Source organism: Pungitius pungitius, chromosome 12, assembly GCF_949316345.1.
Source record: "Pungitius pungitius chromosome 12, fPunPun2.1, whole genome shotgun sequence".
Classification (NCBI taxonomy): Eukaryota; Metazoa; Chordata; class Actinopteri; order Perciformes; family Gasterosteidae; genus Pungitius; species Pungitius pungitius.
Genome location: NC_084911.1, coordinates 12509013 through 12524201, shown reverse-complemented (window position 1 = coordinate 12524201; position 15189 = coordinate 12509013). Strand labels below are relative to the sequence as shown.

Here is a 15189-nt window from a genome sequence, read left to right as displayed (position 1 = left end):
TTTCAGTCTGTGTTGTTCAAATATTCAGGGAGATGCTCATGTTTCAGCTGTCTGTGTTGCAGAGGAAGCAGAACTGCAGCAGCATCCTCCTCAGAAAACGGACCAACCGGCCAAAAGCCAACCATCACCGCCAGAGAGAAACGGCCAGGCAGAGATTATGCAGACAGCAGCGTGGGCCCCTACCCCCTGTGCTCACCTGCACCTCGAGGGCCAAACAGGGAACAGGTGGGAGGAGGGCTTTACCGCTTGCAGCAACCCCGCAAAGCATGTTGGGAGGGACGGGGTCCCGGGGCTGCGTGCATGCAGCACGACGAGGGAACACACGATCCCACTTCCTGCCATCGAGCTGGGTGGCACAGTGTTAGTTACAACTAAGACGATGTAGGGCTTCGGCCTCTGCATGTGCTCCACTCACAGTGGGGAACTTTTGTTCAATCCAAATTTTGGATTTCTTTCATTTTTACTTTTCTTTGTTTTGTGTTTTAGAAATCATTTTCAGTGTTTCAAGTGTTTCGACACTGTCGATCGGTGTCTAAATATGTTTATAGTTTTGTGTTCTTTTGTGTTGTTAAAAGGATGTTTTTTAAAAACTGCTCTGATCCTGTACCATGTTTCAAACATAATTTAATAAAACACAAAACCAAGTTACATTTCCACCTCAGCTATTTCTGATGTTCCATTGTGGGGTGTGAGAGTCAAATATTCTCAGTTCTCTACTTTATTATGACAAGTACAGTTATGACTGAAAATAGTTTCACTGTCTTTAAAGCACAAAAGGCAATTTACACGGTAAATGGTTTTTTCAAACTTCAAACAATCAATAGGCTCTCTGCAGGCAACATAAACCTTTCAGAGTAAAGACAAGAAGTACATTCAATCCCATTATTTGGATTCTTGCCCATGTGTTTTTAAGAGCTCGATAAGAAGGAATCTGTGTAGCTGTAACTGTGTGTGACTTGTCATTGTCCACATGGCAGGAGAAGCTGGTGGCTCTGCATTACAAACTACAAAAGGCGTGAACCCATGAGGTTTCTTATTGAAACATTAAAATCCATCATAGTCACCACATGCATAAAGGTGTAAATCTCTGGCGCCCCCAAGCGACAATATCAAACTAAACCCTACAGCAGATATTGCTTGTTTGCTTCCCTTCAGGGCCGGTTGGTTCCTTTAGTTTTTCCCATGGATAACATTGCAAATGTATTGATGTAGAGTACACAGATACAATTATGTTATCTTAATTTCATGATAAAATGTGTCAGTTCCACACCATAAAAGAGGAGCAGGCTTATTCATACGAGCCATTCCAACACAACAAAACCCCACGAACATATTCAATGACATAATAAATAATTGGGGGGATTTTTCGACTAAAAAAAACAAAACATCGACTAATAATAACTTTGTTTTATGTCAGTGGGGTGGGTGTTGAGTTGGTAGAGCCGTGGCGTCGGTATTGAACGGAGAGCTGCTCTCCTCACAGGTAGGTGCTGGGGGTCTCAGTGACCGCCAGGTGGAAGTACTCCGGCGGGCCGCTGCCCTGCAGGCTGCTGTTGGTGTCTCTCCGACGGATTTTGGTGGACAGGGTCTTCCTGTTTTTGAAGGCCTCGCTTCCAACTCCACGGTTCTCCAGACTGGACAATATCATCTCGGACAGGTCCTGCTGGAGCCGCTGGAAATTCTCCCTATAACATTAGTATTATATTGATTATGGATGCAAATGTGAGAGAATAAAAAATGCTACAAGTGCGAGATTCCTGTAAAGCTTGAAAAAGTTGTGCTTCTTCTTCATTAGAGTGGATAATAATTGTATGACTTTTTGCTAGATTAAATGCTGAACATGAATACAATTATGTCTCCATTGCTTTCTAATGAATTGCAAATAGGATCACTTTTGTTCTTCAACTGAACACAGTTTACATCAACAATAAGCTGGAATGAAATGTTTCACAGCATGCATTTATATATGTGAGTTATACTCACGCTGTTGGTGGTGTGGGCAGGTTGTATTTCCCCCCAGTCACTCCCGTTAACCAGTATGTCATCTCTTTGCCTTTACCCTGAGAGCGGGGGGGTACAAACGGTCACAGACACAAAGGAACTGAGAGTAGAAGTCACTATGTGTAAAGTTTGTGTGATGAGTACATGAAAAGCCAAAGCGAACCCGGCTAACCTTCAGGTACGTCTCTCCTCTTTTTTCATACTCAAACTTGCAGTCTGTCCTCTGCAGGATGCTGATGGTTGACTGGCTGACGTGTATTCTCAGAGCTGGAAAGAAAACACGAGGGATGATCACAATCACTCAGCTCTCTTAAGATCAGAAGCCGCATCTAAACCAACAAGATTGTAACTTATGTCAAAATGTTGTTGTTGTCCCTTACGGAGGCCCGTGGACTCCATGCGTGATGCAGTGTTCACCGTGTCACCAAATAGACAGTAACGAGGCATCTTGTTCCCCACCACTCCCGCTGCACACGGCCCTGCATGTAAAAACACACAAACAAGCATTTCAATGTCCCATTGGAATGAGAAAGGTGTTTCTGGTGGTGTCTGACTTGTCTTTAGCTCAACGTTACTGAGATGTCAGAAACATTGTCAGTAACATTGTGAGGTTTAGACTTTCTCTTTTTTCATGTAGTTACATTCTGGGCATTGGGAAAGTGTGTTATTGCCAACTATGTTGTTTTTAAATCACAATCACGTGAATGCTTCTTTTAAAATATGTTAGGAGTTGCACTAACTTCTAAGCTAAATGAAACATAATGATTTTGCATAATAAGTTCCATTTGTGCCCATTCATCTCTTTTGATCGTACACACTGTTCCATTGAGGGAAGTTATTGGGCATTAGATGGTGACATAGCTCGTTACCTGAATGCACTCCAATCCGTATCCACAGAGGGATGCCGGGAAGGTGCTGCAACTGAAAAGTCCCTACAAATGCCAGGATGTCCAGGGCCATGTGGGCGATGTCCACTGCGTGTCTGTCACCATTGCGTTTGGGCAAACCTGATGCAACCATGTATGCATCTCCTATTGTTTCAACCTGAGACAAAAGATGAATATTTTTATTATTACATTTCTCAAAATCATGACCGTTATTGCGTAAACATGAAATAACGTGAACAACCAACAAGTTTCTTAAGTACCTTGTACACATCATGGTGGTCAAGGATGCTGTCAAAGTTCTTGTAGATGTCGTTGAGCATGTCCACCACCTCCATGGGGGTGCTGTAGTGGCAGAGAGTGGTGAATCCCACGATGTCACTGAAATAGATGGACACTTCCTCAAACAGCTCCGGTTCCACTTTGCCCGTCTCCTTCAGTGAACGCACCACTGGGCTGAGGGGGAAATTCTGCTGTTAATTGACGGCTTCTAGTGAATTTTATTAATCAGGAATCAGGAAAAATGTATTCCCATAATATGTCAGACATACATGGAATTTGACTTGGCAGTTAAATTTAGCTAAAGGAATGTGACATGTACGTGCAAATAGCCCTTTGCCTTGAGCAGAAGGTCTTCAGGCACTCGTAGCTAATTATTACCAAAGATCAACAAAAATGTGGAGACCAAAATGTTTTTAATCACCGTAAAATCAAAGTAAACAAATTGTATATTTTGTTTGAAAAGCTGGAACATTTAAAAAGTCTGCAGCTGCAAAGATTTATGTGATGATAAAACATGATACAAAAGGAGATCAATTCGTCTTCAAAAGGTCTTCAATCCGAAGCAGATGTTTTTTCCTAATCAAGTTTTACAATTACTGCCAGTATGGAGCAACATTAGCGTTTATTCAGAGTTGTGTTTCAAGACAGAACAAATTAAAGTCCAAAATTCACACAGGGTTAGAGGCCCTTTTGCCTCTACAGACCTGTGAAATAGTTTTCACTTCCCATCAACTCCAGATGCTTCATGGTCCACTGTGTCAATCGACTACCTGTTAGCCTTGTCTACCTTTCTGATCGGTAAAATATTATATCAGATATTTAATCAGCAGATTCCATGCAAGCCTACCCAGGAAGTAGCATGAAGTTGAGGCGATCGGCTCTGTCCCTCTCAGCTTTGTACAAAGAGGTTCTCTCCTCCACCAGATTCTCCAGAGTCCTGGAGTACATCTGCAGGCGACGGATCAGGTTGTCCATGTACGTCTCACTGGCTTGGTTGTGCAGGTTACTGTTTCAAAGGAAGAATATATGCAAGATTACTAACAATACACAATATTTAACTATAATATAAGAGTTTAGTGCAGCAGGAACAATCTCAGTGGACAGGTTTATATACACAATTTTGGTGTGTGGACTTCCCCCTTTCACAGTTTTCGCCCTGTAGTTGTAATTATTCCAAACTTTAATGTATTAAAGTATTCAAATCACACCCGTTCAGTTAAGTATGTTTGTATAGTTCAGTTAAGTATGTTTGTATAGCTCCAAATCACATACTTAGAAAACTTTTCAGCCTGTTATGGAATAAATTCACTGGCCTGTATTTCATGTTTGGGCGTGATTTCCGGTGTCCACTGATTTCCAAACATATATTTGGCCATAAAGTAAGTGTATCAGTGAAATTAGTGAAAAGTGTGTTAACGTACCTGAAAATCTTACCCAGAGCTAACTCTATTTTCTTAAAATCTGGCCTTTTTTCTGGGTCTTCATCCCAGCAGTTTTTTATCAGCATGAACAGCTATAAACACACAAACACGCACGGACCAAGAGAGAAAAAGAGGGAGGAAGTGAGGCTTTCTTTGTCTTTCTTTGATGAATCCAAGCGGCTTTATTTTATAAAACACCCCGCTCACTGGGACTGTTACAGCAAAAGTTAGTGTTGTCTTACCTCAACTTCTCTTTCTGAGGCCCCTTCAAAGTTGAGGTCAGGTCTGAAGACGTTTAATCCATCGGGGTAATGCACTCTTTTGATCTTCTCTGAGGGATCAGATGACATTTAAGTAATCAATGCAAAGAGGTCTGTGAACACGTTTTGTTGTTTACCTGCAGGATCAGAGCAGTTCTTCGTATAAAATGGGTTCCCTCTCATAACAATTTCATGAGCAATGATGGCATAGCTGTAGACATCGCCTTTTTGAGACACCCCGTCTTTACGAAGATGCTCTGGTGCCGTCCACACGTCTGAGCGGAGAGGAGAGGAGACAGAAGCTGAATTCAATCCCTGTGTTTTGAACCCAAATTGACCTCCGTGATGAGGGAAAACTCACCTCTGCCGGGCGTCAGGATGGTGTGACAGCCGAAGTCAGTGATCTTGACCACCATGCGGTTGTCCACCACACAGTTGGTGGACTTGAGCCGACCATGGACCTCGATGTTACTGGAGTGGAGATATGACATGCCCTGTGTATCCACGAAGTAGGAGGACAGTAGTGACCGGGATAGTTGTAGTGAGTTGTTATAAATAACATCGCCCGCGCTGTTACAAATGCATTGTGTGTGAGGTTGAGTAACAAATCCTAACAAATCAGGGAACATTTTACTATTTTGAGAAGTGTAGAAAATGACAGACCCACACAAAAAACCTTTGGTAACCAATCAAATCAATACCTTTGCTATGTCATACATGACTGAAATCTTGAACTCCATGTCCATGAAGGTTTCATCTGGGTAAGAAATCCTGTCATTCAGAATGTACTAAGGGAAAAAACAGAAAAACAGGTTCATATTCTGTCACTTTTGCTAATCTAAATGGCTTAATCAGCTAAAGGAACTATGAAACATTGGTATAACTGTTATTTTAAATTCTGTGAATACAACTTATTGAACAGTCAAGTCCTTGAGTCAACAGATTTGTCCGTACTGTAGTCCGGTAATATGACATTAAGTCAGCTCATCATTGCACCAGACTATATAAAACAGATAAATGCACTGCTGTATTTACATTTAAATACTTTAAAAATGCATTTAAATGGTAAAACAAGCAGATGTTGAATAAAACACTATGGGAGATAAGGGGGATATAAGTATTAACTATGGTTAACAAAATAAGTTACTATGACAAAAAGCAAAGTGTCTTTAGAGGCATTTCAGTCTGCCAAAAAGCTTTAAAAAAAAAAAGCTGCCAAAAGTTCTATAAATTTGTCATCTTAATTGATTGAATGTTATTGATTTATTATTAATTCATTGTACAATATGTGGGTCCAGATCTGCATTGAATCACACACAAACAATACAGGTATTTAGTTCAAAAAGGTCCTATCACACAATGTTTAACCACTTTGAGGATCTGTTTAATTCCACCAGGATCTGTCATTGAGGGGAGAGAATCATACGATGACATAGTTTAAGTGAAGCTCTTACCCTGAGGGAGCCCCGCTGACAGAGCTCAAACACCCCAAACACACCGTACTCAAACTTCACTGTTCCGTAGAACTTGGTCAGGTTGTAGTAATCTATACGCAGCAGCTGGAACAGGAAAGAGAGGAAGAAAGAAAAGTTGGTCAAAAAAGGTTAAAAAAAGGGATTGGGCAACACACCCACTTCTGTAACATAATAAATTACAAGCACGTGTTATTAAAGGCCAGAGATATGAATTGAATAAAAAGTTGTGTAACTTTTATTATGTTGGAGATTAAAAGGTTGATTCATCTAGCAGAAATATGCATGTCTACATGTGCTAACAACGCTATAAATAGCTGTTCATGGCTGGGAACATCATCATCTATCTCACCTGAAATGCTGGGGAAGAAGATGTTTTAATTTTGAGCTAGAAGATGGGAGGAAGGTTCACTAAAAGTGTTTTATAAAAAAGACCCAATACAGTGGTGTCTTACAGTGTTCAGCTCAATCCTTTGGTCCTCTGTGAAGTCTCCATCTGTCTGTTTCAACTCTTTCAAGATGACAGGCTGAAGAATACAATAAAATAAAACACATTTAAATGGTGATTAAAATTAAAATGTATGATTATCTCTTATTTGGTCCCTTTTTCAGACTAAATATATTAAGATGTAACGTATCGTTACCTTTTTGTCATAGCGGCCTCGATGATTGAAGAATGTGCTGTCCTTCCTCTTATCGTCATCAATCTGTTAAACACATGCACAAACACACGCACACACACACACACACACACACACACACGCACACACACACAATTATTGTGAATTTAACCACAATAAAACATCAGTAGGCCAATGTCCAAGTATGATAAGCAAATTATTTCAACCTGGACAATAGTTAAACATGTGCAACCACTCAAAGACAGATGATCCATAAATGAGGTGTTCCTGTACAGTGCAGAAGTTTGGTTTTATTGACAGAGAGGTAAGGCAGAGATTGTGCTAACTAATGATTAAATGAGTTGGTTAACTAATGATTTATAATTAACTTATTGGCGCCTTACGTAGAAGAATGGTTGTTAATGTGTAAAAGAGCAATTAAGCAAAGGTCCTTTGTAAATAATATGCCTAAAACAGTGTGATTAAAATAACAAACAAGGATCAAGTTTCCCATAGTGGTGATTGGAAAAAATGAAGTTAATCATTGCTACGCATCTTTGTCAAGACCCAGAAAAGTTTGCCCACCTATACATCAGAAATGTAGGATTGATTTGATGGGTTTGTTTACCTTCAGTGATACCTCCTTCTCATCCAGTGGACCAATCAGAAGCGGGTTGATGTGAGACCACTTCTTCTGCATAAGACGCTCTTTCCTGTTCTGCCTGACGATATTCACACACACATAAACACGCACGCAATGTTATATTGCGCTCATTATATTTGTGGGATAACTCCTTTGCTTTTCCATCTGCACCAATCACGCTACATTTCAACGCCACAATGACCAAATATAAATGGGCAGAAATAGAGAAGGCCAAACATTCTTCCAGTGCTCCAACATCTAAAACATTTTGTCTCATCAGAACTGTTGTACTTTCCTGGTCTCTCCATGCAGCTTTACTGATGCTTTGTCATGTCAGCTTTAGGTTACTGACACTAAGGTTCTGCATGTGCCACGAGTGATACAGCAGCCGTTTACCTGTAGAAGATGAGAGCGATGGCCGTCACCACGATGACACTGATACTCAGTACGATCACAATCACGTCCTGCATGTCTAAGTCTGGAAGCACACACAGAAAAACACACACAGTTGCACCGGGAATGAAAACAATGAAATAGCACTGTGTTTCTCATTCACATCTTTAGACTTTAATGAGGTTCTGTGTGCTGTGTGTCTTAACGCTTCTCAGGCTTGCAGCAGGGATCCTACACGGGAAACCTCAAACACACACACACACACACACACACACACACACACACACAGTTAACCCATCTTCAGGCAACACTGAAGATCCACATCAAAGTATACAATGTCAGTATGTGTACATGTGTGTGAGCGTGCATGTGTGTGTGTTACCATTTGGATTTTTTGGCACATCAGAAGGTAGGTGACCATTCCATTGCAGGGCGGGTTTCGTGTCTATCACTGTGGTTGCATTTCGCGATGTGTCAAACACGGCCAGCATTTCGTACTGGAGACAGAGGAAGACATAACGTATGAAACGGTTTCACATCGACTGTACCAACAGCTGCACGGACAAGTCTTACCTTCCCTGTGACGGTTGATGTGTAAATCATAGAGAAGTTGACATCTCTATCGCCATACTCATCGAGCACATAGTGTCCTCCCATTCCTGATTGAAGCACACAAACAAAACAAAAAAGCTCATATTGATAAAGCACAGTTTTGTCAGAAACCTATAAAATTATTTCTGCTTTTTACAATTCATTTCATTATAAATGAAATTGCCATTTTCTTGCAAAGTCTATGAAAGAGTAGCAGAGATGACCAAATTCAAATATCTTTTTATACCCGACAGACATTCCATAATGTAAAGATATTTAGTTTACTATGTTGTATACTCATCCATCAAAACATTTGCCGATCCAATAAATGAAATAGCTAATCTAACGGGGTACCCATTATTCACTTAAATGCTAAAATAATACCAAAATAAGTTGGAAAATATCACAGATACCCTGCAAATTTATTTTTCAACTAAACTCACATTGCAAGACACAACCCCCGTCGCACTAATGACGGCAACCGAGGAACATTTAAGGGTTTGGACGTCCTTGTATGCAAGGAACAGAACAGTGTTTCATCATCTCATGACTCGATCACCAAGTTACAACAAAACTTGCCCTACAGCAAGGCACATAATTCATTCAATTTATTGTTTATGTTGTTTTTCCCATCATTGTGTTGAGATGTCACTGATCACACGCACCGTCAAAGGAGACGTTAACAAAAGGGTTGTCATCCAGAGGCAGATCATAAGTGCTGTTTTGTTGTTTGCTGAGCATCTTCTCTCTGAGCACTTTGCCAAACAGCAGAGCTCCATCGTGGTAGCCGGCCACGTAGTCGTTTATCTGCCCGTCGGATAGAAAGATGGACAAAACAGTCAAAGCTGGATGCAAGAACCCTTTCTCTACGCAGCCTTGTCGAAGATGTTGCTCACCGTGTCGTTGTATGTTGAGTTTGATCCATAGCTGTAGTTCCTCTGTGGCAGAGTGATCACCAGTACGTCCTGCATCGCCTTACTGGATGTTGTGTTGACATAATAGTCCGGGCTGCAGGAGGATAAACAGGGTCACCGTGAACAATCTTACTGAAAAAAAGAAATCATGAAACTTGATTTTCACAGTGTAGTGGCAAAAGACAAATCACAGACAGGCTTACTTGTAAATATCAAGGAGAATGAACATGATTTCCTCATCAATGCGGCCGGCCATCCGCTTTATCGAAAGAATGTCGTCAGGGTTCCCACATAAGATGAAAACTGAAATAGTACAGTTTGAAACAACTTTTATCTGTGGTTACATTTTGTCTGCCTGGTCTGTTACACATTGACTTTGAGTGGTTGAGTTGGATATGTGCTGTATATCCACCAACAACAAACGGGTTCGCTGCATATTTACATACATCTATTATGACAGAAATTGGGCTGGTGATGCGTAACTTGTAACCTCATGGTGGTGCCAGAGGCAAAGTCAGTGGGTTTCATCCTCTCAGGACCATGAATACCTGTCCGATATGTGCCAATGCATTCGTTAAATATTAAATAGATTAGATATTCTGCTCTGGACTGCAGTTGTGTGAACAATAATGAGTTTTTCTTAAGTAACTTTGATAAACTGTATCATTACAAAAATAAAAGATTGAACATGATAGCATTATTGCAGTTATGCTTAGGGTGCGCTTAGCTAGAAAATAAAAACATCTAGTTCTAGTTCTTACAGCCCTTGAAATATAACTCTTCCTCAGATTACATAGGTTATTCACACATAAATGGAGACCAACGGTGATGCTTTTCAGATCAACATTATCCTTTGTTTAAGGAGTGTGTTGAGATATAACTCAAAAAGACAAAATACTCACTGTTGCTGTGTCTTCTTTTATTGCCGAGGGCCTTTGCCAGGTCCTCCTCCCCACGCAACATCTCTCTCATTGTCTTTGAGGCAAACTTGGCAGAGGCAGCTTCCAATGCGTTGATGTACCTGTGGAAGAAGCAAGGAGGAGTGACACATGCTTTAGTGTGGAACAAAGCTGGAAAGGTCAGTCAAGTGACTTGTATCCTGTGTTGTCTCACCAGAAGCAATCCTCTGATACATTGCTGGACTTCTTGTAGACGTAAACCTGCTTCCATTCCTTCTTAATCACCAAGACTTCCCTCATAAAGTTGTATAATAAGTCTGAGATCTTTCGTGCTGGAGGCAGAATTCGGGTGAGTTTGGGCTTATGGTCACACGAGAGGCCGAAACTCCCAGCAGAGATGATGGGAATGCTCAGGTTCAGGCCGATTTCATCACTTAGGTGGATAACGGGGGACACGGAGTCAGAAATCAGTCAGTGGTATGGTTGTGGATCATCAAATGGAAACAGACTCATACTCACTCCACTAACTGGAAGGTGGCATAAGTGCAAGAAGGTCCCAGCATGACGCATCCAACTTCATTTTTACTCTGCAGAAAAACATACATTGCGTGGTGTCATCACAGGGGCACTGTAAGTGTGTCACTGACTGTGTGTATCCATCTACTACTATGTGAAACCCCTTCAATGGTGATATTCTTGGTGCAAGATGGTCAGTCTTGAGACAAACAGACAGACATTGACTGTTAGGCTCTGAGAGCAAATAAAATGTTTCAACTGCAGAGGATTTTGCTGATTGATATTTGACCCTTAGCGTCTGTCATGGAGTAATTGACATGTAACTGTGCCAGCTGAAGAGTAATCAAGGGATGGTAAACTATGAAACCACTAAAAAGGAATACAAACAAAATGATTGCCAGTCACTTTACTACAAAAATATGTTTGATCTCTTGAACCTTATCACTGTTAACCGGAGCTCACTTATTTCTATAAGCTTCTCAGTCATTTTTCACCTCACACATTTTTACTACAGCACCATTGTTTGGATTGGTTGCACTGACAGAAACTCTTTAAACACTCTTTAGGCGTCTCGTATTCTGACATCTTTTGATCGCACTCACATGCAGCATCTTGAGTATTGCCACTCCCTCACAGGTGCTGCTCCCACAACCCTGACGGTTGTACACCTTGGTGTCGAAGCCGTTGTAGTTAGCCTTCAACTTGAAGTCTAAACCTTGCATCATGGAAAGAAGATAAGCGTTATTAATATAAATGAAATTGCTCATCAATTTATTTGAGCTGGTTAGATCAGATTAGAATGACCTTATTGTCCACAGATGTAAATAACATCTACATTTACAGCCGTGGGAAGGAAAATGCTGAATAATGCAGTGGACTATTTGATAATAAGAGGACTATCTTCTGACAAGGTGATGGCAGTGACAGTAAAGCTCCTATAGATCATAGGTCACCATAACTATTTATTTCAAATTAGTCACTTATAAGTCACATGCGCGTGTCGGGAATCAGGAATCAGGAACATTTATTGCCAAAGTATATTAACATACAAGGAATGTGACATGGCGGTCGGTGCCTAACATTGGACAGTAAGGCAATGAGACAATGGACAACAAGACAAATAAAAAGTTTGGACCAAAGGAACCCTTTGATTTCTCAAGATGAATTTAACAGTTTTGGTTTGGTGGTCTTATTTCAGCATTAATGAAATATTTCAACATCAGTCCTTACCATGGTTATCATTCTCCTGCTTGTCCTTTTCAATGGCTCGTTCCACAGCCGCCTGCACAAACGGTCGACTCCACCCATAGGTGTTGTCCTCCAGCAGCACAACATTCATGGTGTATGTTTGGTTCGATGACAAACAGTCCTCCAGCATGTTTCCTACCACCGCCACTACTAAAGCTCCCAGGTAAGGCAAACAGCGTGAGCTGTACATGTTTCCCCTGAGATTTTTCCTTGTTCCCTCAGAATATTGTGTCTCTTCCAGAATTTCTACATGTCAAAAAGTTAAAAACCCCTGTCCTAACAAAGAGAAGGCTCAATGCAGGTTTTTACATTCGCTGGCCTGAACAGATCGACAACCAGAGTTGAGCAGGACTCTTCGGTGACTACGCAGAAGTCTCCCTGTCCCTTGATTCACTGTCACGCATCCAGACACGAGAAGAAAACAATCTTTTGTCCGAGATCGGCCACACAACCATCTGAGTAAATGCAAAAGGATCGGTGGCAGGTTTCACAGCAGTTGGTCCTCTAGTGTAAGCTTGAGATCAGTAATCCTCCGGCTTGGTACGCTCTGGTGTGCCTGTCCTCCACACGTTAATGAACAACAGTGACAGCGCACCATTCAAACAGAGGGCAGGGGAGGTAAGACTCCCACACTCCCTCCGGACTGAGACCTCACCTAGAAACCTAACAGGTAATAAATCATCCTGTTTGTAAACATAATAGACATTAGATTACATCTCCTGTCTGAATAACACCAAGATTATTCACAATTCTCCATTTCTTTAGCTGCCATTCAGTCCGTATCAGTAAGTGTAACACAAAACACAAGCATCTTTCATTTGACAGCAGCAGAAGAATTGTACGAAAGAAAGATGAACGTAGACAGTGAAATCAGTTCAAATATCATTTTTTTCTGAAGACTCTTAGCGTGAAGCACAGGTGGGGAAAAGCTTGCATAGGGAGAGGGGCAAAGGTCATAGTAGGCAATAAAAATGAAGGCTTGTGTGGAGGTGATAAATATTGGCTGCTATAAAAGCAGGGTGGATTAAGTCTATAAAAGTCCCGGCAAACCATGAACCAGTGTCTCCTCATTTTAAGGAAAGCTGCGTTAAACCTCACAAAACCAAATGAAAAGCGTGAGAATGCAACCACTGGTGTTCACTTGTATTTACTTTGATAGAGAGCCGCAAAATGTGTAGTTTTAATGCATCAACATTTTAAAGAAATAACGATTTGTGGTATCTTCAAAAATGCATCTGCTGGTAGAAATACAGACTACTACAAGTTAAAATTGCCTGTACACTTGACTCACACATATAATTAATGCATACTAATAATAATAATTAGGATGTCATATATTATGATCAACATTTTAAATAATAAGATGTTCTATCTGTTTGTACTATCAACAATCTCCTAAATTCACCACAAAAAATAATGAACATATTCAGCTAACAAGCACTGTTCGTCTAGTCAAAGCCTGATACAGCGTATAGGCCAAAACATTTATATATATTGAAGGAACTATTCAAAATAATAAGTGAGTAAAATCAATCCAGTGGGTGAAATGTTGCTTACATAGCAATTAACATTCACGATTCATTCCCTAACTCACCATAAAATATACATTAATTCACCAAATCAGAAACACTTTTAATGTCTGTTTGATAAATGTTAATAACATGCTCTTAAAATAAACCCATTGCCTGAACAGGATACCCGATTAACGTCTGCTTGTCAGCATCATCATTGTGTGTCAGATGTTGATGTAGTGCCAAAGCACAGCCTCGCATGCTAACACGGCATGCTAACATGGTATGCTAACAAGGCATGCTAACACGGTATGCTAACACGGCATGCTAACACGGTATTTTATCACAGCATGCTAACACGGCATGCTAACACCTGCTCCATCCTAACAGGTGTCGACTTATCAACTTAGTAACAAATGTCCATAATGTCTGCAGTTTCTTCAGTCTGTGTTGTTTCATTATCAGTGCAACCTCATCTTCTACAAACACGCTGTAGTCTTATTGCCGGTCCTAAATCGCGCTGGTGTCACACTCTTTTATCGCTCCATGATTGAATTGTCTTACTCACACTGCTTTGTGTTCTTTGCTTCACTGCTGATGACAGGACAGGACATGTCTTTTTGTGAATTTAAATGAACTGTTTCCCTCTCTCTCCATGAGCTCAGCTGCGTACATGAAGAAGAACACATTAAAGATTGCTTAGTGTGCTGTTTCTTTTCTTTTAATACATTTTCCAATTTGCACCAAAAACCCACCACATTATTACGCTGTGTGATTCTACCTCACAAAACAAACTACATTTATATACGTTTGGACACAACATTTCAATCAAAACTTCCTGTCTTTCCAGAACAATTCATCATCCCGCAGCTTCCTGTCAGGCCGCCACCATACAGAGTCGTAAACGTCTCAAACAAACACACACGCATGACGTGGTAATAGCATGGTTGGCTTGGGGCACACAGCCATTTAGACCCATTACCGCTTCATGTGAAGAGGCTTACAGTCCCAACACACCCTGGATTATTACCTGTCAAAGGAAATGGTTGTAAAGAGGAACAAGACTCTTTGTTTAACCGTCTCTCCATGACTGTTTAATAGCAACTGAGCGCTGTTAACATGGGATGTTATTGCTAGTTGGAGAAAAATGGGTCCAACTAAGCGCTTTCCCCACCGATGGAGGTAGATAAGAGGGCTGTTTTAAAAGAGCACCCAAACAGGTGCGTGAGCATGACGGTGAAAGACTTACACACGCACGCACATGCACACACTTGTACATATGACAGAAGAGCTCACGGTAAGAATATGCCATTTATTGGGGCATAACTTCAAATTAACGTTTAAAGAACATCTGTTGTTGGTCTTTTTATAATCTTGCTGAGCGTCTTTAAGGGCATCACTCAATCTACATGTCTGTCCGTTAACCTGGTTTGGAGAATAGATCATTTTTATCTTTTTAAAGGAGCCTAATGAGACACATCAACCCGACAGTTCATGGGATGCTTTGACCAGCCAGTCATCCCCCTTAATTAAA

General features: G+C 40.8%; 1 protein-coding gene across 1 annotated transcript; it reads right to left on the bottom strand.

The window, feature by feature from the left end:
• Positions 1-607: 607 nt before the first annotated feature.
• On the bottom strand, positions 608-13544 carry gucy2ca (guanylate cyclase 2Ca). The gene is made up of 27 exons (XM_037477194.2): positions 12127-13544; positions 11499-11611; positions 10900-10967; positions 10595-10813; positions 10384-10502; positions 9685-9784; positions 9464-9575; positions 9233-9374; positions 8550-8635; positions 8359-8473; positions 7980-8061; positions 7569-7662; positions 6965-7027; positions 6776-6847; positions 6303-6407; positions 5550-5636; positions 5210-5342; positions 4986-5123; positions 4831-4919; positions 4589-4680; positions 4015-4173; positions 3149-3341; positions 2871-3045; positions 2382-2480; positions 2174-2268; positions 1984-2060; positions 608-1685 (listed from the first exon to the last, which is right to left on the bottom strand). The coding sequence occupies exons 1-27, from the start codon at positions 12332-12334 to the stop codon at positions 1478-1480; spliced, it is 3243 nt and encodes a 1080-aa protein (XP_037333091.1). The 5' UTR covers positions 12335-13544; the 3' UTR covers positions 608-1477.
• Positions 13545-15189: the final 1645 nt, after the last annotated feature.